The 24120-nt window shown below is 43.1% G+C and overlaps 1 protein-coding gene across 1 annotated transcript in view; it reads left to right on the top strand.

Annotated features, from left to right (window-relative positions):
• SEPSECS (Sep (O-phosphoserine) tRNA:Sec (selenocysteine) tRNA synthase) overlaps positions 1–24120 on the top strand; it is a 47033-nt gene that overhangs the window by 6911 nt on the left and 16002 nt on the right. Inside the window, exons 2-8 of the mRNA XM_074991767.1 lie at positions 1174–1328; positions 4221–4339; positions 4425–4583; positions 6110–6263; positions 11068–11170; positions 22986–23115; positions 23245–23336. Coding sequence (XP_074847868.1) covers positions 1174–1328; positions 4221–4339; positions 4425–4583; positions 6110–6263; positions 11068–11170; positions 22986–23115; positions 23245–23336 — 912 coding nt within the window. The remainder of the gene's footprint in view (positions 1–1173; positions 1329–4220; positions 4340–4424; positions 4584–6109; positions 6264–11067; positions 11171–22985; positions 23116–23244; positions 23337–24120) is intronic.

Here is a 24120-nt window from a genome sequence, read left to right as displayed (position 1 = left end):
AGGACATTGTGATTTGTTTATATTTTTTCTTATTATTGTGACAAATAACTAAGATTATCCAAGGAGATAGCCTCTTTTTTAGTGCTTAAAAACAAACTGAAATAAGAAAATAGGTGTTGCACGGCTATTTGTTGCAATGTAGTTCTGCTTTGTGTTTTAAGTGTGCTTTCATCTGAGTATACTACACAACAGAATGCATAGAACACTTTATTGCAGTTTTTGTTTGATCAGTCTCACTGGTTTCCCGTGCATAAGTAGCCGGTTTGACTTGCTTTAGTGGGTCTTTATTTTTTTTTTTACGGTAACAAGAAGAAAAATAAGCAAGTACGACACATTTTCATAAAGTTAGATTTAACTTCCTTAGTTTGTCAATATTCTTTACTCTGTTATCCTACCTGTCTGTTACTTTATCTTCTTCTCCATGTCTCTTGACCAGTGTTACAGCCCTAATGGACCAGAACTGCATGTAGTGTACCAAATATCCTCTATAGCCTCCATAAAGTGTAAGAAACTTCCTAATTGCTGTTAGCGCCTTCTGTTTGCTTATCCTAAAATCCTGTACTCGAAGACAAGTATGTCTTATATTTATTCTTTCTGGGAACATGAATATCAAATTTCATTGAATAGCAGTGGAGGAAATTAGATAAATTTTATTGTTAAATGTTTTAATGTCATGTACTAGGAAGATGACACTAGAACAGGAGTGGGCAAATACTCACTCATGGCTGTATCTGCTTCTCCAGGGTCAGCTCCTCTTGCGCCATTGCTGCAGTATCTGCACCTCTTCAGATACAGGCGATTACAGCTCCCATTGACTGCTCCTGTCCATTGGTAGCTGCAGGAAGCGGTGTCCCAGTTGAGCCACTTGGAGCAGCTCCCATTGGCTGGAAACAGTGATCAGTAAATAAGAGCTGCAATTGTTCGTCCATACCTGCAGAGGTGCCAGTAGATATACTGGCAGTGGCCCTCCAGGGGCTAAACATGGTGAAAAGCTGCTGTTTTGTTGTCCACATGCAGATTAGAAGATTTGGGGGTTTTAATGCTTTCAATCTGCTCAGTGCACTAAAGACAATCCTATTTTTTAAAGCAATCTACTTAAAGAAATCTTGTCATCAGTTTTTAATCATCCAGATCTCAGCAGTATTTTAATTAGAATCATCATTCCTTCTGAAGGGTAAGTGTCCTGAAGATGGATGGGATGAAAGTACCATTGAGCTTTTTCTTCATGAACTTGCCATTATGGATAGCAACAATTTTTTGGGCAACTGTGGTGTGGGTGAGAGGGAAGGAAGAGTGGCATCAGGATTGGTTGCCCGTCGGCATTACAGGTAAGTCTGACATGCATTAATGTTTGTAAAGGGCTTATTTTAGTATATTTTGTTGTCAGAGTTTGAAAACATTAAAAAACAAAAAATAATTACAATTACATCTGTTTTATATACCATATTTTCCATTAGCAAATAATATAAAAGGTTGTAGAAAGAGGGTTTTGGTTTTTTTTTTGTTAAAATTATCTCCTCTTTCACTGTATTCACACAACTTTGCTCTTAGGGAAGTTTTGCTGATTAGAAATGCAAGATCTTGCTTTGTCATGCGATCAAATCAAAAATGGGGAAAAAGGTTTCCCTGATTTAACAAATAACTTCTTTGTTACTTGCCCTTTAATGTTCTGTTACTAGAGTACAGCCTTAACTCATTTGTATAATGTTCAAAACTTCTTCTTTCTTCCAAATATTTTAACAACTTGGAAAAGATACTTGGCATCCAAATACCTGCACATTATTGAAATTATTAATTTATGACAGAGATTAATTGACATGACCATATACCAAGTCCATTAAAATTGATTCATTCAGAGGAGGCACAGCTATGGGATAGGAAAAACTTATAGTATGAAGTCTTGAGTCTTCCGAGATTTGATGACTACTTTGGATATTGAATTTTAGAGACCTCGTGAATATTGCCTTAGCTACATCAATTGTTTTGGGTTGTTGGCCTAATGCCAATTATCTGCCTTGTATTGTTATGTCATCTGTAATGTCAGCAGAGTGAAATTTACTGGAATCTCCATCTCTGAAGTGTTGGCACAAGGACATATTCGAGACCAGTATTCTAGTAAATTCCACTTTCACAAGGTAAGCTGAGTTTGGCCCATCTGAAATTTTAATGGGAGACCTCCAAAGAAAACCAGGCAACTAAATTCCTTTTGCGGTTGCAGCTAGAGTATTTTCCTTTGCTTCTTGTTCTAAATGACAGTTGTTTAATTTACTGCAAAGCGATAAGCATGTAGCAGTTTTTGAAGGCCCCTGTAGTTCTTCTTGAGGAAGAATTGTTCTAATGCAGAACAGATATGGAAGCACCAACTCCGTCTTCTTTCTCCAGTTCCATATACTCCATTCCGTTGTCAATTTCTCGCTTGATTGAGCCATCAGATGAGGGGTATCTTCAGAGATTCTTTCCTTCCACAAGTGCTGCTACCTGGCTTCCCTGCAGGAATGTAATAGTCTAGGAGCTGAGCATATTACAACTGACAGCATGGAGGAGGTCAGATGGGTTGGCTCAGCTCTCTTGCTGTGCGTGCCATTTATACATATTAGCTTCACTAGCGCAGGAGAGAAGGAATTCTGTTAACAGAACTCTTCCATTCCATCCCCACTCCTTTCTCCTGCCAATTAGATAGGTAAGTAATAGAGTAGGGGGAAGCAAGAGGCAGTGATTTGCCATAAATCTCTTCTCAGCTATATTAAAGACAGCATAAATGGGCAGAGTGAACTCAGCAGCTTGAGACTTGGAAAGAGAGGGAATGTGTAGACTGAGTAAAGGGTGGTCAGTTGAGGGCATAGTGGAGGAACAAGCTTTTTTGTAACTGTAAAATGCAGGTTATGTGCACATTTCTTTTGTTAAAGCAATTAACTGTTGCTATCATTACACTGGAAATGGGAGAATAAAACTTCAGATATAACAGGTCATATTCTTAGAAGTTCTGAGTTCCCTCCCGTCCATCTGCTGTTCAGACAGTGGGTGTGTATGGCTGGAGTCCTCACTGTCTCCAAGACAAAAATGTAATTAAAGTAATCAGCAGGTGTATACTTGTGCTGAGCTTTCTGAAGCAGCTGCTGCATTTCACCAGTGGAGGGAAGTTATTTCTGTAGGTGTGTAATTTATAAATGGTTATGTGATCTTTCAATCCTGAAAAGTGCTAAATGATATTCCACATTTATAAATGTATTGAGTGGTACCAGGAAGATGTAAGAATGTGAAGCTGAGACCTCTGCAGATAGAAAAGTAGAAGGTAGTAGAATGAAAAGTGGTTAGAGACAAGAGTTGGAGGGAAACAGCATTAATTAACAAAAATGTTTTAATATTTATTTTTAACAAAAGATATGTAAACAACTTCATTGAGCCTATGTCAAATGTTTATCAGGCACAGCATCTTTAAAATCAATGTGTCTACTCTACTTTATATTGTATGTTACTACTTTTTTTCCTTAAAAAAAAAAAAGATTGTTGTGTGTGCACAGTGTCCCAGCATTTGTAGCATAATGTGAGGGACATCAAGAACTGCTAAAATTTCATACCCTTTCCAGTAAATCTACCTGAGGATAAAGGAATCACTATAATAGCCATTCTCAGTTACTCTGTTTAATAAGATTTTATTTTTGATGTTGTTTTTGTACAGAACTGGGTGAAATGTTTTCAGTTAATTTCATGTTAATGTTACATTATTATTAATATTAATAATGAACCTGTCTAATCTGGAACTCTCATCTAGCAACATCTGTAATTCAGTAAGATTTTAGTTAGCCAGATGACCACTTATCATGGGTGTGGCCAAGTTCTCCCATGGTCCCATAAAGTTCGTTTACAGCCACCAGTCCTGGTTCTTAGTGTTCAGTGCTGTTATTTAGCTCCAATTTACCCCTAAATGTCTTCTAAGCACCCATTAAGCAGTAGACATACTGGTAATGTGCTAGACAATATTGACCTCCCGTGGTCTGGCAAATTCTCCCATTCGGCACAGGTCAGGTCCCAAGGGTGCTATACTAGAGAGGTTCAACCAGTATAAGGTATGAAAATGAAATTCATTATCTGATTTTAGCATTGCATTGGATAAGACATTTTATCAACATTTACCAAACCATATGTTCTTCCGAATATAAGAAATACTCCTTTAGGTTTTGAAAAATTCTTAATATATGTTCTCAAATTCTTTTGTTCAGGTTAATCCATGGAATTGGGAGGTCGGGTGATATTTCTGCAGTCCAGCCTAAAGCTGCAGGTTCTAGCCTTTTGAACAAACTGACTAATTCAATAGTTTTGGACATTATAAAGATGGCTGGTAGGTTTGAAATTTAATATTTTTTTATATGGGTGCATATAGAAATTATCAAATCCTTTATTTTCTGATTTGTTTTGATATACAGGTGTCCGGACAGTGACCAGTTGCTTTGTGGTTCCTATGGCAACTGGCATGAGTCTAACACTATGTTTCTTAACACTGCGACACAAGAGACCAAAGGCAAAGTATATTATTTGGCCACGCATAGACCAGAAATCCTGCTTTAAATCTATGATAACTGCAGGTAAGGAAAAGAAGCTATATCGACCATGGTATGTAGCATTCTAACCACTGTTGTTTAAAACTATCTTGTTGATTGATACTGGTACTAGATTCAGTCAAATAGTCACGTGTAGACATCCAAGTAGAATGCAGAATTATGTAAAAGAGTGCAGACATAAAGTTATCACTGCACAAAATGAATGTGAGGAACGTGTCTAGAATATCATGTCCAACTTCAGGCAGCATTTTACAACAGACTGAGGAACTGGAAATAGTTCAGAAGAAGGCAGCAGTTGAGTATTTAAATTGAGAGTCATCTCATTCTCTGAAGATAGCTTATTGGGTGGAATGCTATTTATTTATTTATTTCAGATATTTGCAAACCTAGTTATATGCCAAGGAGAGATAAGAAAAATAGATTTATATTGGGAAAGAAGAGTGTAAAAAAGAGACATGACTGAGCTTTTCAAAATTTTGATGATTTAAAAAAGATGAATGTCATCAAATCAAGGAAAGAATAGTGTCTCCAAAAAAAAAAAAAAAAATGCTGGTGCTGAATGTCTAGGGATTGGTGATTGCAAGTAGGGTGTCTTGTCCTACCTCACCAGTCTAGGTCAACAGTGACAAAGTCGTTACGGTATGGTAGTTTCAGGTCTCTTGGTCCAAGTTCTTGTGGGCATGGGCTCATTCAGTTTATTCCAACAAGACTGCTGAGGCATGTTGTTAGTCCAAGTGGGGAAGACTCTCACTGATGCTGCCATGCAAAAGTAGAAAATAAAAAATTTAACATGATCAACTCAATCCTGTTACCTAAGAAGTTAGTAGGAAAAAAATCCCATTGATTGCACTGGGGGCAGGATCAGGCTTGATAGTTCAGTGTAAACTTTATTTATATAGATTAAAATGTATATGTGAAATGGGTTTCTAAAACTGGTAACTTGGTATGTACAAATTTAAATAATTCATGATAAGGGTACAAATGCTTTGACTTCCTTCCATAATAGAATATTACTTTTTATTTTGCATGGGGATGGTTGTTTAAAATTTATTTTTTCTGTTTTGCTGAGTGCCATTCAGTAAAAACTGATGGCGGGAAGGGGAGTGGGGAACGTAGACTGGGCTGCTTTCCTCTTGATGTGATAATTATATGGAGTTTAAAAATATGGAGTTTAAAAACTCCAAAATATGGAGTTTAAAAATGATGAAATTTTGAGTCTTGCTTGACTGAGTGAGGAGGAAAACACACAGGTGTACAAAATCACATATTTTAAGTATCAGGCTAGTAATTTTCAACCAGGACTAAGTGTTTTGAATTTTAATAATAAAAAGAGCTTAACTCGCAGCCCTGTTCATATTGACAACATAAGATACAATCATTTATGTACCAGTGTTCGTTGTTTCTGGTCTAGTCTAACAGAACAAATGAATAAAAATAGAAAATTCTGAAATTAAATCAGAGGCAATGAGCATGCATCTGGCCTAAGGATATAGATGTGTAAAATTGCTGCTGAATATGCACTAATGTCTCACTTTTATTGGCTGGGTTAGGTTTTGAGCCAGTGGTGATAGAGAATGTATTAGAAGGTGATGAGCTGCGCACAGACATAAAGGCGGTAGAGGCCAAAATCCAAGATCTTGGGGCTGAAAATGTGCTCTGTGTTCATTCTACTACATCTTGCTTTGCTCCCAGGGTACCTGACAGGTAAATAATTCTTACATAATGTTTGATAGCTATTACCAAGGTTTCAATAACCTTTAGTTTTATGCTCATCTTCCTAAAATGGTTTAATTACACCAATAGCTGAAGAGATGCCACAATGAAAGTTTACTTCTGGTTTCTTCCTGGAGTTCAGAGAGCAGGGGGATGGAAACAATGTTTCTTCTGCACAACAGTGTACTAGGAAAAGCAGAAAGGGACAAAAAATACAGCAGGTCTTTCTTTTTTTACCTGCCTGAGGATGATAAGCTGTCATTGTTTATAGCAATATGTGATTATAGCCAGCAGTTTTTTCCTGTGATTCCAAAGAAGTTGGTAATAATGGTCTTCTGTGGAATCATACAACAGGAACTTTCCTGCTGAGTCATAGGTAACATTTTAATACTTAAGAGTTGCCTGTGCTGCTAGATGACTTTGTCTCTGTGGACTTTTTGAAAGCCCAAGGTGGGTTGGGGTGTCTGTCCCCTTTGACAGAACCATTGTAAATAGACTACTCTAGTTGTAGCATTGCAAACACAAAATGCATATGTACTACACTGATATGAAAAGTAATTTGCTCTGGTTTAGCTTACTTTGCTTTGAGCACTAACTGGCTAATCACATGATGCTGGCTCTTTGTTCCCACCTGTTAAATCACATTCAAGTAAGCTTAACATACATTACATTCTTTCCTAATATTAGATTTCCATGTAAGCTATTGCTGTACTTACTACAGGAATGTTATTCAATCGCTACTGACAAGGAAGATGAGCCATGCAATCAAGAGTGGGAGATAATGCAATCTTTGAGACACTCTATTAAAGTGTGGTCCACACTAGAGATCTTTAAAAACTCTTGTTCTGGAAACTAGAAACTGGATTGTGATGGCTAAATTCACTTGGTATTTTGGGACAAATTTTCAGAATGAGATGGCGGTAGTTGCTTGGAAAACCTGTTTTTGTGAATGCAAATAGTGTCTGCATATGCAAATAGATGATAAACTCAATGCTAGATTTTGCTAGTGTGCAGGTGTATATATGTGGACTCATTTGTGTTCACATTAAAATTTGTTTAAAGTAGAGGTTTTAATAATATTTATTGTTGAGGTTTATGAAAACACAGAATACCTTAGCTTCAGCAGAAGAATTATTTTGTTTTGGAATTATGCCAACCTTGTACAGTCTTAGTAGTGATATAATTTGCTTTACTGCATTGTGTATATTTATTGTTTTCACTAGTTACTTTGACATCCTGGAAGTGTATAGCACTGTCATCTAACAGTTGAAAAATAGCTAGTAAAAATATCTTTCTGTTCTACGTTAGTCAAAATAGTCATAAATGCCATTGATGCATTGGTTTAAAAATAGTACATTTGTACACGTTGGTGGAAGTAAAGTTAAAAAGTAGAACGAATAATTCAGACAGAACACTACAAACATTACCTGAAGATGAGTTGGAAAATTTCTTGGCTAGCTTGAAACAAAGCTACCAGATCAACTAATTTGTTTTAGCGATAGCATAAACTTTTTTTTTTTTTTTTCACTTCTATGCCTTCTTTCCTTTTCTGATAGGCTACTGTCCTGTCCCCTATGACTTTGAAATAAAATATAAGATAGGGATGCATTAGAGCATACTAGAGATACAGAGAGTGTTATGAACTTTTTAACAACAGGATACTGCCAGCCATCAAAGGTCAAAAGATGCATTTTCTTATAAGGAAGATACAACATCCCTGGAGGACACCTTTTTTATAGATTTTTTTTTTAAATTAGCTGACATTTTTGTTTTTATGCTCTGTCTAGAAGTGGGCTGAAATGACACATTTGTTCAAAAATTTACATGCTGCATGGGATTTAACCTTTATTTTTTAAAAGGTCATTTTTATGCCTATGTTCATTGTGTGCTCCTTTTTAAGTATCACCTCTCTTTATTGGAAAGAGCAGAACTGTAATAAGGGATTTTAGCACCCAGGGTAAGTAAGTATATTTGTGCCTCCTAGTGGTGATGTGTGTAGGGATCACTCAGGGTGACATGACCTTCCCCCATATTTTTGCCTTCTGTTGTAGCATACTCCACAACTTGAAAACCATTGCCTTCTGCCAGGAGCTGTCAGATTGGAAGCTGGGGGGAGCTGCTGAGGCTTCTGTCTCTTTGCACTGTGGGAGCCGGGGTTGTGGCTGGCAGCTCAGATATCCTTTCTGCCTTGTTCCCCGAGTTGGGCCATCTCTGTATGTCCAGGTGCTCCCCAGGCAGGTTAGGCAGGACTATTCTGAGCTGCTCTTGTCTCTTGCCCTCTTGGAGCTGGCCCCCACCTAAGGAGCCTAGCTGTTATGAGATGCTCCCTGACATGCTTGTTTGCTGCTGCTCTTGCACTTCAGGCTCTGCTGCTGCCAAGTGAGTGCCTTGCTGAGCATCTCATGGCAACCAGGCTCTGAGGCACAGGGGCCAGCTTCAGGAGGCGTTGCCACATGCCGTGCTTGGGGAGCACTGGCTGTACAGAGGCCACCCATCTCAGGAAAGGCAGAGAGGGTTCCTGACAGACAGCACCCCAGTTCCCACAGCACAGTGAGCCAGGGTGTGGGTCCAAGCAGCTTTCTTCAGCTTCTGTTGGCTCCTGGCAGGAGGCAATGGTTTTCAGACTGTGTGGCACATTGTCTAGGGCACCATGCCCCACACTTTGTAACCTAGAGTAAGCCGTGCTAGTCTGTACACTATCAAAACAAAAAGCAGTCAAGTAGCACTTTAAAGACTAGCAAAATAGTTTATTAGGTGAGCTTTTGTGGGACAGACCCACTTTTTCAGACCATAGCCAGACCAGAACAGACTCAATATCTAAGACCCAGAGAACCGAAAACAGTAAGCAAGGAGGACAAATCAGAAAAAGATAATCAAGGTGAGCAAATCAGAGAGTGGAGGGGTGAGGGGGGGTAAGGTCAAGAATTAGATTGAGCCAAGGGGCTCACCTGCATACTTGGCTCAATCTAATTCTTGATCTTCTCCCCCCCACACCTCCACTCTCTGATTTGCTCACCTTGATTATCTTTTTCTGATTTGTCCTCCTTGCTTACTGTTTTTGGTTTTCTGTGCCTTCAATATTGAGTCTGTTCTGGTCTGTCTATGGTCTGAAGAAGTAGGTCTGTCCCATGAAAGCTCACCTAATAAACTGTTTTGCTAGTCTTTAAAGTGCTACTTGACTGCTTTTTGTTTTGACTTTGTAACCTGAGTGTTAAATGAAAGGCAGAAATTTGGAGGGTGCATGACCGTGCATGCCCTTCCACCCAATTTTTCTGCCCCAGTGTAGACCCTGTTATAAATCTCGTTCCTTAGAGAGACACCATTTCTCTGACAGTACTTTTTTTATTGTTACGGGTAAGATGAAGATAGCAAAAAACAATAAAAGGAGACAACTTTTTTGAGGTTGTTTTCCTCGTGAAATTAAAAACACTTTAAACAAAGTCCTTTGTACTCTTTCTTTCAGATTGTGAGATTCTTTCACAAAGCAACAAGTGAGAGAAAAATATTTTTAAAAAATAGAGAACTTTGATTGTAAAACTACAAAGTGGGCTTTAGGGATCCAGGTTTTGTGTAGTATCTGAATTTACCTTTAACACTTTTGTCTTTCTTTTCTTAAAAAAACGTGACTGTTCTGTGCTATTTGTTTTAGAATTGTACAAACCTCTCTGCAGGTTTCAAAACACACAAACTTAGTTTAGTTTTATGTACAGGCCAGCTATAAAATAAAATAATTTGGTTTGCATTGGAGCTGCCAGATTAGATTAATGGGAGCCCAAAGTCTACTTCCCACAGAGTATGTATAGTTTGAGCAGCAGTAGTGTATGAGTCTCCTAGTAGATCTATCAGTATTTCTCTCCTCCATTCTGGAGGAACCACTTCTGTTGTCAATACCCCCATGCCAGTTTACTCCTGGACCTCTGCTTAGAATGTAAATGAGTTACAATGGATGTCAGAGATGCTGATAATTTTGAAGTATGGTTACTAGGGTTTGTACTGAGGTTACCAACCCATTATACATAACCATTACCCAGCTGGGTTAGGTTGAACTGGAAACCTAACGGTAAAGAGTCTCTATTCTGTGCTATTTCAAATCTCTCCATCGACATTTCATTCCCCATGCAAATTTTGAAATGTCATTCATATCATTTTGGGGATTTAGTACAATAAATTAAATACAGTAAGATGAAATATGCTTTTAAAAATTAGCAACCCCAATGAAAAAATTTTGGGAGTGTGCCACTTACCATAAAGTTCTTTGTGACTGACATAAAGCATGAAAAAAATGAGCCCAAAAGGTAAGAGAGTAAGTATAGGTAAATAAGAATATTAGTTTACCCAAAAAAGCCTTCTATTTAACTATTAGATATGTCTGCTTTCAGCTGGGAGCACGTCCTCCAGCCCTCATAAGCAAAGACATGATCTCTTTGAAACAGTTTGTTAAAAATAGTACTGTGGAATTTGAAGCATAAGTTAACCACCTGCATCAGGAGTGAGGGTGTCAGGTGAGCCTGTACTGAAGCAGCTAATCTGTATCACTGCTCATGCTTCAATGTCTACACAGCTATTTTTAGTGCACTAGCTTAGAGAGATAGCATCTGTTTACCCAGTGTGGCAGGGAAGGGTGTACATACTCTCAGCCACAGTGTGCCCTAATACTGAAGAAGTTTCCCTTTCCCTCACTTGTCCTCATTTTGACCTTATTGCATTAACTAGTCCTTAAATTGCCAAACTTATACCATAATTATTCTGTGCTCAGTTATCAGTGTCTTTGTAATTTGCACTCTTATGTTTGTAGACTGGAAGAGCTGGCTGTGATTTGTGCTAATTATAACATTCCTCATATTGTCAACAATGCATATGGAGTTCAGTCTTCAAAATGTATGCATCTCATCCAACAGGTATGAGGCTTGTATTACAAATAAGGCTTTTTAAAATTTTGTATTTACCAGTTTACCTGGTGTTGCTCAAGTATTTAAGTGAAATAGAGGAGAGGCTTGGGCTGGAGCTCCTTGCTGGGGGTGGGGTTGACTTCCTCCACCCCAGCCTGAATATGGGAGTGGAGGGGACAGGGCTACAGTGCTTTTACACAGCCCTGGTGACAGGGGCAAGGGTGGCCAGGGTTTCGCCACTTGTTCCCTGCCCTGACAAGAAGTGCAGGTGCGGGGCTGGGCTGTTTTTCCCCAGCCTGAGCTTGGAGTGGGGAAATGGGAGAGAGTCATGGCCAGGATTTTAACCCCCTGCCTCTCCCAGAAGGGGAAGTCATTGCAGTGGGAGGGACAGCCAAGCTCCCCGTTTGGTGCTGTGGCTGAGTGCTGCAGGTGGGAATTGTGGCAGGGGGCACTTACTTGTCTGGAGGCCAGCCGTATGGAGAGCCCTGTCTTCACATGGCCACTGTCTCCCTGCTGCAGCTGCCCTCAGCAGTCACTCTGCAGTATCACTTTTCTCTGCACTCATTGCCCCCATGTCATCCCTCCTCCTGGTGCCCCTCCTTTTCACTGTTCTGGAAAACCCTGGGCAATTTCAGACACTTCCCACTTTCCAGGCACAACTGAACCCTGGTCTTGCTTTAAGTTAGGGTAAGAGGCTGCATTCCAAAATTCATGGTCGTAACTCTTACTGATTTAAGAGGAGTTCATGAACAAATGGAACACAGACCCGCAGTCTTAAGTGTGGGTGTGTAGATTGATAATGTAGTTATATAGAACTACAAAATGCACAACATGAGCACATACTGTCAAATGCTTTGCAGGCTTGAATCTAATCCTAGGCAATTTCGAATGAGCACATTCAAAGGACAGTGCATACTTTTTTTTAGAGCTGCTTCCACTGCTAAGGAGATGGATGGGCTTGAGCAGAACTGCTCTCCAGCAGCCTTTGTGCAAGAAAACCCATTTTTGTCTAAATTTAAGGGTTATTTGGACTTTCCACAACTTCTTTTAAGTTTGTTGGAAGCAACATTCATCAGCTCCTGATTATTCTTCACCCTACAAACTCAAACATGCAAATAGCATTGAAAGAACAGACAGAAAAATAATTTCCTAAAAATCACTTGGGATTTTTTAATTGGCAAAGGTGTGAAAGAGACTTCAGGGTATTATTGATTTAGCATCATCAAAGTGTACGTAAATAATTTGTCCAAGTTAATGCATCATGTAAATTTGAGACTAATGAGAGGCAAGATAGTGGAAGAAAGGATAATGAAAAGAAGAGGGTAATAAGAGGAGAAAAAATGACAATTCCAGATTGTCCTAACCCCACAGTGCCAAGCAGTATGTGGCACTTTGAGCTGCTTCTGATTCTTTTTTCCTAGTTTAAAAATTAGAATGGAAGCTATTCAATATTCCAGATGTCATATTTATAAAAGAGAGTTAAAACTGGCAGCTCAGCAAGCAAACTGCTGCTGAAGGAGGGGAAGTTGGGGATGGAACCAAATAGTCCAGATAACCATTTTCAAAAATGAGGGGGAGACTTAGAGTGAAACTAACAAATAAATATAGCCCCCACTTTTCTCTGATGTCTGGAATATAATATTTCCCCCTATCTTTACCTCATTTTATCAAGAAATACTTTTTGTAGTAAAAGGATGTTTTATAAGTAGTCTTAAAACTGTTTCCTAAACTTACTAGAACAATTATGTGTAAAACAATGGACCATACCTGATTGAATAGGAATTTCCAGAGGTGAAAGTTCTGTTGTTTCACACTTTGCTCCCCTCCCCAGGGTTGGTGGTAGCTCAGGGCAGGGGGCTGTGATGTGACAATACCTGTAAGAAATTTAATCGTGGGGTGAAGTGTTGGGGGTTGTGGAGGGAGGGGGGCTCAGGGCTGTGGGAGGGGATGCAGGAGTCATGGCAGAGGCTTGGGGTAGGAGGCCGGTGAGGGTGGGGGTGCAGGAGTAGGAATGGGGAATGTGAGGAGCTCAGGGATGAAGGTTGGAAGTGTGAGGAGGGGTGCAGGAGTCAGGGTTGAGGATGTGAGGAGGGGCACAGGGCTGGGATTGGGATGTGTGTGTATAGGAAGGAGTATGGGGAGGCAGGTCACTATGGGCGGGGCGGTAGGACGGCTGAGGCCCCATCTTAGATTTGTACCAGGACACTGCTCATTGTCCTCCTTCATCACTGTCAGGAAGCAAGAGGAGAGCGCGCAGCATAGGCCACTCACTCCTCTGCCCCCACTTGTCCGCAGCCAGGAGGGAGGAATGCAGGCAGACTGTGCTTTCATCTCGCTTCCTGAGAGTGACAAAGGGGAACACCAAGCAGCATTGTGTTGTGAATCTCAGGGGTCTTCATCCCCCTGCCCTTCCTAAATGGCACTCTGGGAGTAGCTCAGAGTCAGGGCAGTCTCAGATTGGTGGGAGGAGGCACTCCCAGCCAACCCATTTAAGCTGCCAGTTCGCTTAGTGTGGAAGCCTTTAAGAGAGCCCAGGGGACAGGCTGGGAGCACACCGTGCCACTTCCAGCAGCTGAGCACCCCAACCAGCCAGCTCCCTCTTGTCAGGGTGGCGCACTGGGGCACACCAGCTTACTTTCATTTCTGATTAAGACCTCTTCAGGATGTGAATTATTAGGCACGTTATCATTGATGCACTTCTGAGATGGCTGGAGGGGTGAGACAGAAGCAAAACATCGTGCCCGCATCATCCTTGTTTATTGCTATAGCTAGTTCCCATGGAGAGGTACAACTGACCAACACTGGATAAGCTATTTTTATAACACAACATGTTTTTAAAATACCTTTATTTATTTGTTTTTTTGTTTATTTATTTATTATGGCTGTTTATTAAATGAAAATTGCCTAATATACATCATCAACAAAAAGTAGGGCAACCATATCTCCTTGTGCCAAATATGGGATATGGAGATACGAGAGGGAGGGATGACTCCTCCAAGCCGCGGGGTGCCAGGAAAGAGGCGGCAGCTGCTGGAATTCCCCAGGAGCCCCAGGGAAGTAGCAGCTGCTGGGGCTCCCCCAGAGCCTGGGGAAGTGGCAGCCGCTGGCACTCCCCCTGCTTCCCCGAAGCTGGCGGATGGGCGAATAAGGGACAATTGGTCCCCTTTTAAAAATAAAAGTCAGGACACCTTTTTGGCGTCCCAGATATGGGACTGTCCCGCCCAATACAGGACAGATGGTCACTTGAACAAAAAATGCTGTTAAAACTTTTGTATCTCAGTAGCTGCAATTTTCGTATGTTTGTCAACACACCTTCAGAAGTGTACATGGAGCAGATGTTTGATGTGTTTAGGTGTTTTGGTACCATTTCTTTCACTAGAAGTTTGTGGAAATTCTTTGCTTTTAAGGGACCCCAGCAACTTTAATTTTTTTGAGAAATGTTTTATTGGCTCTTGATACAAATAATTTCTAATATGATGATAATTGAAAGAGAAAAGAGAAAAAGATAATTTCTTGTTCGAGTGGTCCCCGTGGGTGCTCCGCAGTAGGTGTCAGGCTCGCCCTGGCGCTGCAGATCGGAAATCTTCTAGCAGTTTCCTCTGGATCGCGCATGCGCCGATGCACACCGCTCCTTCGCGCGCCCTCGGTAATGTGTGCGATCCGTTTCCCGCCAGTTCCTTCTCAACCGCCAACGGCTGCAGATGGAATCTGCTCCGGCTCCAACGCCTGAGACAGATAAGACCGTTAATTCTAGTTGTTAGCTTGTTTTTTACTATTATACGTTAAAAAAAAAAGAAGCAAAAGCAAAAAAAATAAAAATAATAGTAACTAAGTAAGAGAGAAGAGGAACGGAGGGGAGAAGAGCGGACAAAGAAGGCTGAGTTAAGCCGCCGGCTGCCCTAAAGGCCGTAAATGTTATTTGTTTGAAGAACGCAGTGATTAGTGGCTAAGTACCCTATTAACAGTTAATGACTCACCAGGATGTCTTCCTTGGGGTTTAAGAAGTGTGAGTCATGCTGTGAGGCTATGCTGGCCTCTGATGGGCATAGTAAGTGCATTTGTTGCCTGGGGGAGTCCCATGTTACCCAGAAGTGCTCTCACTGCGCTAAGCTTACAGCCAGGGCCAGGAAGGACAGACAAATGAGGCTCAAAATGATCTTGTTTGATAAGGCCCTTCAGCCCGAGCCACCGGAGAAGCCTCACACAGAAGGGCCCTCAGGGTCGCACAAAAGGAAAGCGGCTTCTTTGACCCCCTCTGTGCAAAAGAAGAAGAAACTCTCCCCGGCTCGATCCTTGCCGGCAACTTCAGCGAGCAGGACGAGCGGAACGCAGAGCCCTGAACTGCAGGCTGATGAAAGCGGCAGCACGGTCGCGCACGTAGCCGTGGCTGGGCCTCCAACTATTCAACAGTCGGCACCAAGGGTGCCGCGGGCGCCAGCACGGCAAGCGCCGGAATTGGCGGCACCACCTCACGCGGCACCGACTCTCACGGTGCCAACGGTGCAAGGACACCCAGCACGGGGCCAAACGGCGCCGGAGGAAGCTACCCGCGTGGCACCGCATATGATGGCATCGAATGTGGCACCGACAGCGGGGCCGAGATCCCCGGCATGGGAGGGGGCGGCACCCGCCCTGCAGGGCCGGGGGAAAGCTAGGGCTAAAACCCGGCACCACAGTCTATCTCCAGACATTGCTGCGCTGCCATTATCACCCAGCACCCTCCCACTCCCGAGATACACATGCTGCGTCGCGGGGCGGCAACTCCAACAGCCTGTTTCAGACCCCCCTCCCCATTCCTCCAACCACCTTCGCCTTGGCCCAGGCCACCTTCACCCTTTTCGGGCATGGATCCCTACAAATACTATCACAAACCAGCTTCACCATTATCAGTGTCGTCACGGAGATCCCGCTCTTCCAGACGTCATAGGTACACACTCCGATCGTGGTCCAGGTCTCCATTACCAGGCCCTTGCCCGTGTTGTTATGGTCGTCCTCCTCATACTGAACACCAACATTGGAGGTCCAGATCCAGGGGCAGATCCCCACCCACTCCTCGCCAACACCCCTGCATACACTCTCGCTCTGGGAGAGGAACGCAGTTGTCCTGGTGGAAATAGGTCCAGAGTCCCGAGACTTTACTTCACAGCACACGAAGGAGCAAACATACCAGCAAACTCAGGAACCAGAGGAGTTGGAGGAGGTTTATCCTAGCAGCGCCTCCTCATCCTCCCCAGATGAGGCAGTTGTCCCCGGGGACATCTCCCCTCCGGATGACCTTAAACAATTCCAAGATCTGTTCAAAAGAGTAGCATACACGCAGGACATTCAAATAGCAGAGGTGCAGGAGAAGCATCATAAACTCCTGAAAAATTTGAGACCCCCAGCTTCATCTAAAATCGCCATCCCACTGGACGAAGCCATTATGGAATCAGCCACTAACATATGGCAGACTCCAGCCTCTATCCCGCCTACGAATAAAAGGGCGGATAAGAAATACTTGGTCCCAGCCAAAGGCATGGAATTCCTGTTTAGCCACCCACAGCCCAATTCTTTGGTGGTCGAATCGTCCCAACAGAGGTCAAAGACACCTCAGTATAAATCAGGGGGGTCAGATAAAGATGCTAAGAAATTAGAACTGTTCGGCAGAAAGGTCTACTCCTCCTCTACCTTATTACTGAGAATGGCAAACTAGGCAGCACATTTATCAAACCATAACTTTGACAATTACTCTAGACTTATCTCTCTCATGGATTTCCTCCCAGAGGACAAGAAGCCAGTGTTAAAGGCGATCATCCAGGAGGGCTACGCGGCCTCGTGAATGGGAGTTCAGATTGCCCTGGACGTGCCGGACACAGCAGCACGCTCAACAGCCGCAGCAGTGGTAATGCGTAGGGAATCCTGGCTCCAGACGTCTGGTATCCCCAGAGATCTACTGGTGAAGATCGTAGATCTTCCCTTCAACAAGCAAAAGTTGTTTGCAGAATCAACCGACTGGGTCCGCAACTCTAGCAAAGATTCGAGGGCCACACTTAAGACCCTGGGTATCTACACTCCTCCATACAAGATGAAGAAATTCTACCCCCAACCAAGGCGCTACGCTTACGAGCCACAACGCGCACAATACCAGCGAGGCTATGACCAAGGGTGCCATCAACAGCAGCAACAGTACAGGGCCCCTAGGCGACGTTCTCAACAAAGTCGCACAACCTCGAGGCAAGCCCAGAGGCAGCAAGTTTGACGGGTATGTCGAGGACTGCACTATCAACACCATCTCTCAATGCCACTCTGACCTCATGTTCCATCATCGCCTCAAACCGTTCTACTCCCAATGGCAAAACATCACAACAGACAAATGGGTGCTGGAAATTATAGCCACGGGTTACACGATCCCTTTCCAGTCACTACCACCACCGAAACCTTCCACCCGGCCTCTTCTCAGGGACCCTTCTCACGAGACAAGGCTGAAGCAGGAGGTAGATCACCTCATGTTCATAAGGGCGGTGGAAAGAGTACCGGAACAATTCCAAGGAAAAGGTTTTTACTCACAATACTTCCTAACAGAGAAGAAAACAGGAGGCTGGAGGCCGATCTTGGACCTACGGGGCCTCAACCGATACTTGCGCAAACGGCGCTTCCAGATGATTACAGTTGCCTCCATACTTACAGCACTGGACGATGGAGACTGGTTTGCAGCCCTCGACTTACAAGACTCTTACTTTCATATAACAATCCACCCGGCACACAGATGTTTCCTCCGCTTCACGGTCGGTGGGGAGCATTTCCAATACAGGGTTCTTCCATTCGGCCTATCCTCGGCACCCAGCATCTTTACCAAAACCCTGGCAGTGATATCAGCTCACCTGCACAGGCAGGGCGTGTTTATTTTTCCATATCTGGATGACTGCCTACTGAAAGGGGCCTCAAAGGCAGAGGTCCTACGCATGATACACGTCACCGCGAACACGTTCACTTCACTGGGCCTAGTTATCAACCTCGCAAAGTCAAAGACCGAACCCACACAAGATATAGAATTCATAGGGGTGTGCATAAACTCTATTACATCAAGAGTACACCTGCCCAGCACCCACTTCCGCACCATCAAATCCCTGGTACAAGTCATGATGTACAGCCCCGCGGTGCCGATCCTAACATGTCTGCAACTGTTGGGGCACATGGCGGCCGCCACGTTTGTGGTACAGAATGCCAGGTTACACATGCGAAGCCTGCAGTATTGGCTGGCGAGCGTTTACAGACCGGCAGCCCATACCATCCACAGGGTAGTATCGCCCACGATGGAAGTACGAAAGTCACTAGCGTGGTGGGCAGATCCCAGTAACCTGCTAGTGGGAGTACTCTTCCACCAACCACAAATTTCTATTTTTCTTACAAACGATGCCTCCCACATAGGATGGGTAGCGCACATTGGCAGCAAGGTGCCGCAAGGGCTATGGTCCCCCGCGGAACAGACACTGCACATAAACATACTGGAGCTCAGAGCAGTGTTCGATGCGTGCAGACATTTTTGGAAATGCCTGCACGGCAAAGTAGTCGGGATCAATACCGACAATACCTCCACCATGTTTTACATCAATCGACAAGGAAGGGCACGGTCCCGTGCGCTATGCGCAGAAGCAGTCCAATTGTGGAACTGGTGCATTGCCAACAACATAACGTTGAAAGCCTCGTACTTGCCCGCCGTCCACAACGTGAAGGCAGACCAACTGAGCAGGCGCTTTACACTCACGCACGAGTGGCAGATCTGCTCCGACCTGCTCCGATGCATATTTCGCACCTGGGGGTTTCCCCAAGTCGATTTGTTTGCCACCCAACACAACAAGAAATGCCCTCAGTACTGCTCCAGAGCAGGAATAGGGCGGGGGTCCTTGGGGGACACCTTTGTGATCTCATGGAAGGGCCCTCTACTCTACGCGTTTCCCCCCACAACACTCATCCACAAGTTTCTGCAGAAAGCCAGAAGGGCGAGAGCTCGCATGATACTCATAGTCCCAACCTGGGACCAGCAACAATGGTTTCCCCTGCTTCTGCGCATGTCGGGTCATCCACCGCTCCCCCTGCCGGTAGCGCCGGACTTACTTACGCAGGCTCAGGGGTCCATAGTGCACCCGCACCCTCAGGGACTCTGCCTACAAGCATGGCTAATCCATGGCTCAGCGCCTTAGAAAGTACGTGTACGGAGGGAGTAAGACAAGTCTTAGAGTGTAGCCGAAGGACCTCCACCAGGAGGACTTACGAACAGAAATGGACACGATTTATCTCCTGGTGCTCTTCCAAGCAGTTAGCTCCTCTCGACGTCCCTATAACTGTAATTTTGGAATACCTGCTGGACCTCAAACAAGACAGGCTCTCTCTATCCTCGCTAAAGGTCCACCTCACAGCTGTATCAGCTTTTCGGCACAAAGAGGGAGGGCCCACCATATTCGCCCATCCTATCGTTACAAGGTTCCTGAAGGGGCTGGTAAACCTGTACCACCCTCGGAAACCACTACCACCGTCATGGAGTTTGGACTTGGTACTCCACATGCTATCGGGACCACCCTTTGAACCATTAGCCACGGCACCCCTCCAACTACTTACCATAAAAACGACCTTCCTTCTTGCGATTACGTCAGCCCTCAGGGTGAGCGAACTCGCAGCAGTGATGGCAACGCCGCCCTGCACAGTATTCTCAAAGGAAGCGGTGATCTTACGGTTACACCCAGCCTTCGTTCCGAAAGCTTCCTCGGAGTTCCACATTAACGAACCAATAGTACTACCCTCATTTTACCCGAAGCCTCACAGCTCCAGCAACGAGGCGCAACTACATCTCCTAGATGTGAGGAGGGCATTGGCCTTTTACATAGACAGAACTAAGCCCTTTCGGAAAACAGACAGACTCCTGGTGTCTCTCGCTCCCAGGTCGAAAGGGGAAGGACCTCTTCCCAGAGAATTTCAAATCACATTGTGTCCTGCATAAAACTGTGTTATGAGCTCCAAAAGACCCCTCTGCTAGCTCCACCCAAGGCTCACTCCACCAGAGCGGTGGCAGCGTCAACGCCCTTCTTCAAGGGAATCGCGTTGAAAGACGTTTGCAGAGCGGCGACTTTGTCATCTTATAACACCTTCGCCAAGCATTATGCCCTGCATCGGGTGTTCGATGAGGATACCTGTCTGTCGACAGCAGTCCTCTCGAGGGCAAGCTGCACGTGAATCGAGTACCCACCTCCTTACTTGGGGTTACTGCTAGGTAGTCACCTACTGTGGAGCACCCACGGGGACCACTCGAAGAAGAAAGAGAAGTTACTCACTTGTAGTAACGATGGTTCTTCGAGATGTGTCCCCGTGAGTGCACCACTACCTGCCCATCCTCCCCGCTTCGGATCTCTGTCCGGTGTTTTTCAGGAGCATCCGGGGAGGTTGGTCAAAGAACTGGCAGGGAACGGATTGCGCACATGACCAAGGGCGTGCGAAGGAGCAGCACGCATCGGTGCATGCGCAATCCAGAGGAAACTGCTAGAAGATTTCCAATCTGTGGCGCCGGGGCGAGCCCGACACCTACTGTGGAGCACCCACGGGGACACATCTCAAAGAGCCATCGTTACTACAAGTGAGTAACTTCTCTTTTCTGCATCTTCAATTTTGTGCACCTGACAGCACTATTTTATCATTTCTAATATTTCCCCTTTTAATTGGTGTCTCAGATGTCAACAAGCGAGAGGAAAATATTTTACAAACCCTCTTTTTTGGGGGAAAAAATCACAGGCAAAGAGAAGGGATCTTAGTTTGAGTCTAATGTGTGAAACTACTTTTTTAAAGACATTGAGCTAGATTTCAGGTTGATGGTGACCCTTTAAACAATAAGATTTTATTAATCTTCGCAAGCATATTTTTAATAAAAAGAACAATAATTGAAGTGAGATCATGGCTATTACATGCTCCTGACAGGTTGAAGGCCCTTGTTTTTCCAACATTTCATAAAATTTATTTGGTGTATTTATTATACATGCATTACAATGGTTTGGTGAAAGGTAATTGTTTATGAAGTGTTTTGATCTTCACAGGTATGGGGCTGCGTAATTGCTGAGTATTAGGCTACAGCTAATGAGGATTTCTTATCAGAGAAACTATATTATTATAGATTAAACTTCTCATAAGCATGATCAAAATATTAAGAAATTGATTTTCCTGTGTTATCTCAAATGGAAACAAGTGATAATTTTGTCAAAAAACACTGACAAGGACATTGATATGTACTAGTGTATTCGTCTGTGCATTTCTTTTTGGCATGTAGCTAAATTTTCTTATGATATGATCTTAAACATGTGATGTAATTATTTCAGAGTTTATTAACAAAAGACATTTATTTTCTAATAGATCTAATTATACAGTCTACGAGGAAATTGATTGTAAGGTATAGTCAGGAGCCTATGTGTTCCATGATAATAGCAGCAGAATTTGCCAATGATAAGGAAGAGCAATGGACCCTGGGAAAAAGTTCTAAGGGATTCTGATGGACCCAAACCACTGTTATCCACAAGAGTTTGGGAAGTTGGAGCATTTCATCCCTCACTCCAGTGCAGTGGTAGACATAAATGGAAAAGGAAAAACACCCCATTACCTCTCTACATATTCAGTGCTAATAGAACAATGGATAGTGCATAGATACCATGGTGAACATGAGGAAATAAATGCTAGAAGGGGTCAATCTAACCAACCAAAAGGGAAGAAGAGATAAGAATGAAAAAAGCTTCTGGTTTTGAAGGAGCGGGGGAGGTAGTAAAAAGATTTTGTTACCAGGACTCTGTCAAATTGCTCTACTTTTACCTTTCTCCTGAATGAATAGAAGTGCTTAACCTCTGATATTCATACGCATGGCCCTAAAAGCTGTTAAGAAAATATAGGTGACAATATATGTCATAGATACTAGTGATATATATTTGTCTTGATTTAATGTATAATACATTGTACACTTGAATATATTACACTGATTTCACGCTGCTGCATACTTCTCAGCTCACTGAAGAATTCATAAATTCATAGCTTTTAAAAGACTAGAAAGCACCATTGTGGTTTGTTAGTTTGACCTGCAAATAAAGGACATAGGCCTTCTCTGAATTCATGGGGTTTGTGCTTCAGAAATCGTAGCCTTGTTGCAGATTTTACATCCGCTGTCTTGTTTGAGGAAGAAGGGTTCTTCAGAAGGGAGGTTTCCTTCCAAAGGAATCCCGTCTACACGGCAGCTTTGCCTTCCAGAAAAGGCTCGTCCAGAAGCAAGATCTTGTGGGAATATGCAAATGAGGTGTGAGACATTTAAATCCACACCTCATTTGAATGTTCCCCTTCGCTCATGAGCATGCCCCTTTAGACGGGCTGTGCAGTGTAGACACGGCCTGTGGCTGTATCTCCACGTGCCGCTTCTTCCACAAGTGGCACACTAATGAGCTATGCAGAAGGTGTTAATGAGGTGCAGATGCAAATTTTCCAGTCCTCATTAGCAAATGGGCACGTGGTTCAGAGTCTGCAAGTACACCTGCAGATGTGCGGCCCACGGGGATCTTCCAGAGCCTCTTCCGGACTCTGAACTGCATGCCAATATGCTAATAAGGCACAGAAAATTTGCATCTTTGCCTCATTAGCATCTTCCGGATAGCTCATTAGCATGCCACTTCTGGAAGAAGCAGCATGTGGAGACACAGCCTGTGAGTTTTATTGATATAATTCCCTGTCCATTGCTTTTACCCAATAATACGGCAGGATGCTGTCAAACACTAATTCCCTCTTGTGTGCATGTGTGTGGGTTGTTGTGTTTTTTTGTTTTTGCTTTTAGGGTGCTCGAGTAGGTAGAATAGATGCTTTCATTCAGAGCCTGGACAAAAACTTTATGGTTCCAGTAGGTGGTGCTGTCATTGCTGGCTTCAGTGATTCCTTTATCCAGGATATCAGCAAGATGTATCCAGGTAAATAATTTACAGATTGACTTATCTTTGTGAAATTACTGCATAGAACTTTAATATCTGCTTCTTCCTTTATGTATGTATTTGTGAGAGAGAATGAAAATGAGAATAACCTGTGTATCATTGCTTCAGGAAGAGCATCAGCATCTCCTTCCTTAGATGTCCTCATTACACTACTGTCCCTGGGATCAAGTGGCTACAGACAGCTACTAAAAGAGAGAAAGGTAAGCTGTTTGGCACACAGCCTTTCTTTTTCATTTTAATTACAATGCAATCACAGTTCAGCCCGGGAGTGTACATCTGACTGTACGCAGTTTGCCTGTTTATTTGGGATCCCAAACTATTGAAAATTAATCTGAAATCTCTTACTCTATTTCAGGAGCCACATACCTCATTGCTTATGAATCTATGAGACTTCTGAAACAGACCTGTTACTTTTAAAAGTAACAGCAGTGCAATTCCCATCTCTCTTAGAAAAGAAAATTGCTTGAAACACAGATAAATTTTTAAGAGCATATTTGGGCTGACATTTGACTTGAAAGTACAAAGCTCACAGAAGGAATTCTAATTGAAACTTGAAAATAATTTGTAGTAGAATTAATGGGAGTGTGTATGTTTTAGATTGGATATCTAATTTCAGAATTGCTATCAATCTAGGCAAATGCATCCTGTGTAACTGTCAGGCATTTTGCATCCTGTCAGTAATATATGATCTAAAATAAAGCCACCAGGCCACAGGATTTTGTACTGGTGGTAGATGTTCCTGCTGTGTTGGAACTCCTAATTTGAGGATCCCGCCAAAGCTTAGTCACGAGGTGGATGCCAACTGTAAGATTTAAGCAGATATTAGATACCATGGGAGTCTTATTGCTAGGAATTTATGTGATAGGTTAAGGGTTTAGAGATTTTGACAATCTAAATTGTGTATATAAATCCTAAAGACACAGCTAAATATCTAAATTCTTTTCTGGCTCTAAACCTTTTATGCACAAACTACATATTTCAAAA

Source organism: Carettochelys insculpta, chromosome 4, assembly GCF_033958435.1.
Source record: "Carettochelys insculpta isolate YL-2023 chromosome 4, ASM3395843v1, whole genome shotgun sequence".
In the NCBI taxonomy this organism is placed as follows: domain Eukaryota; kingdom Metazoa; phylum Chordata; order Testudines; family Carettochelyidae; genus Carettochelys; species Carettochelys insculpta.
Note: the sequence above shows the minus strand (reverse complement) of the source record. Positions and strands in the feature narration are given on the sequence as shown.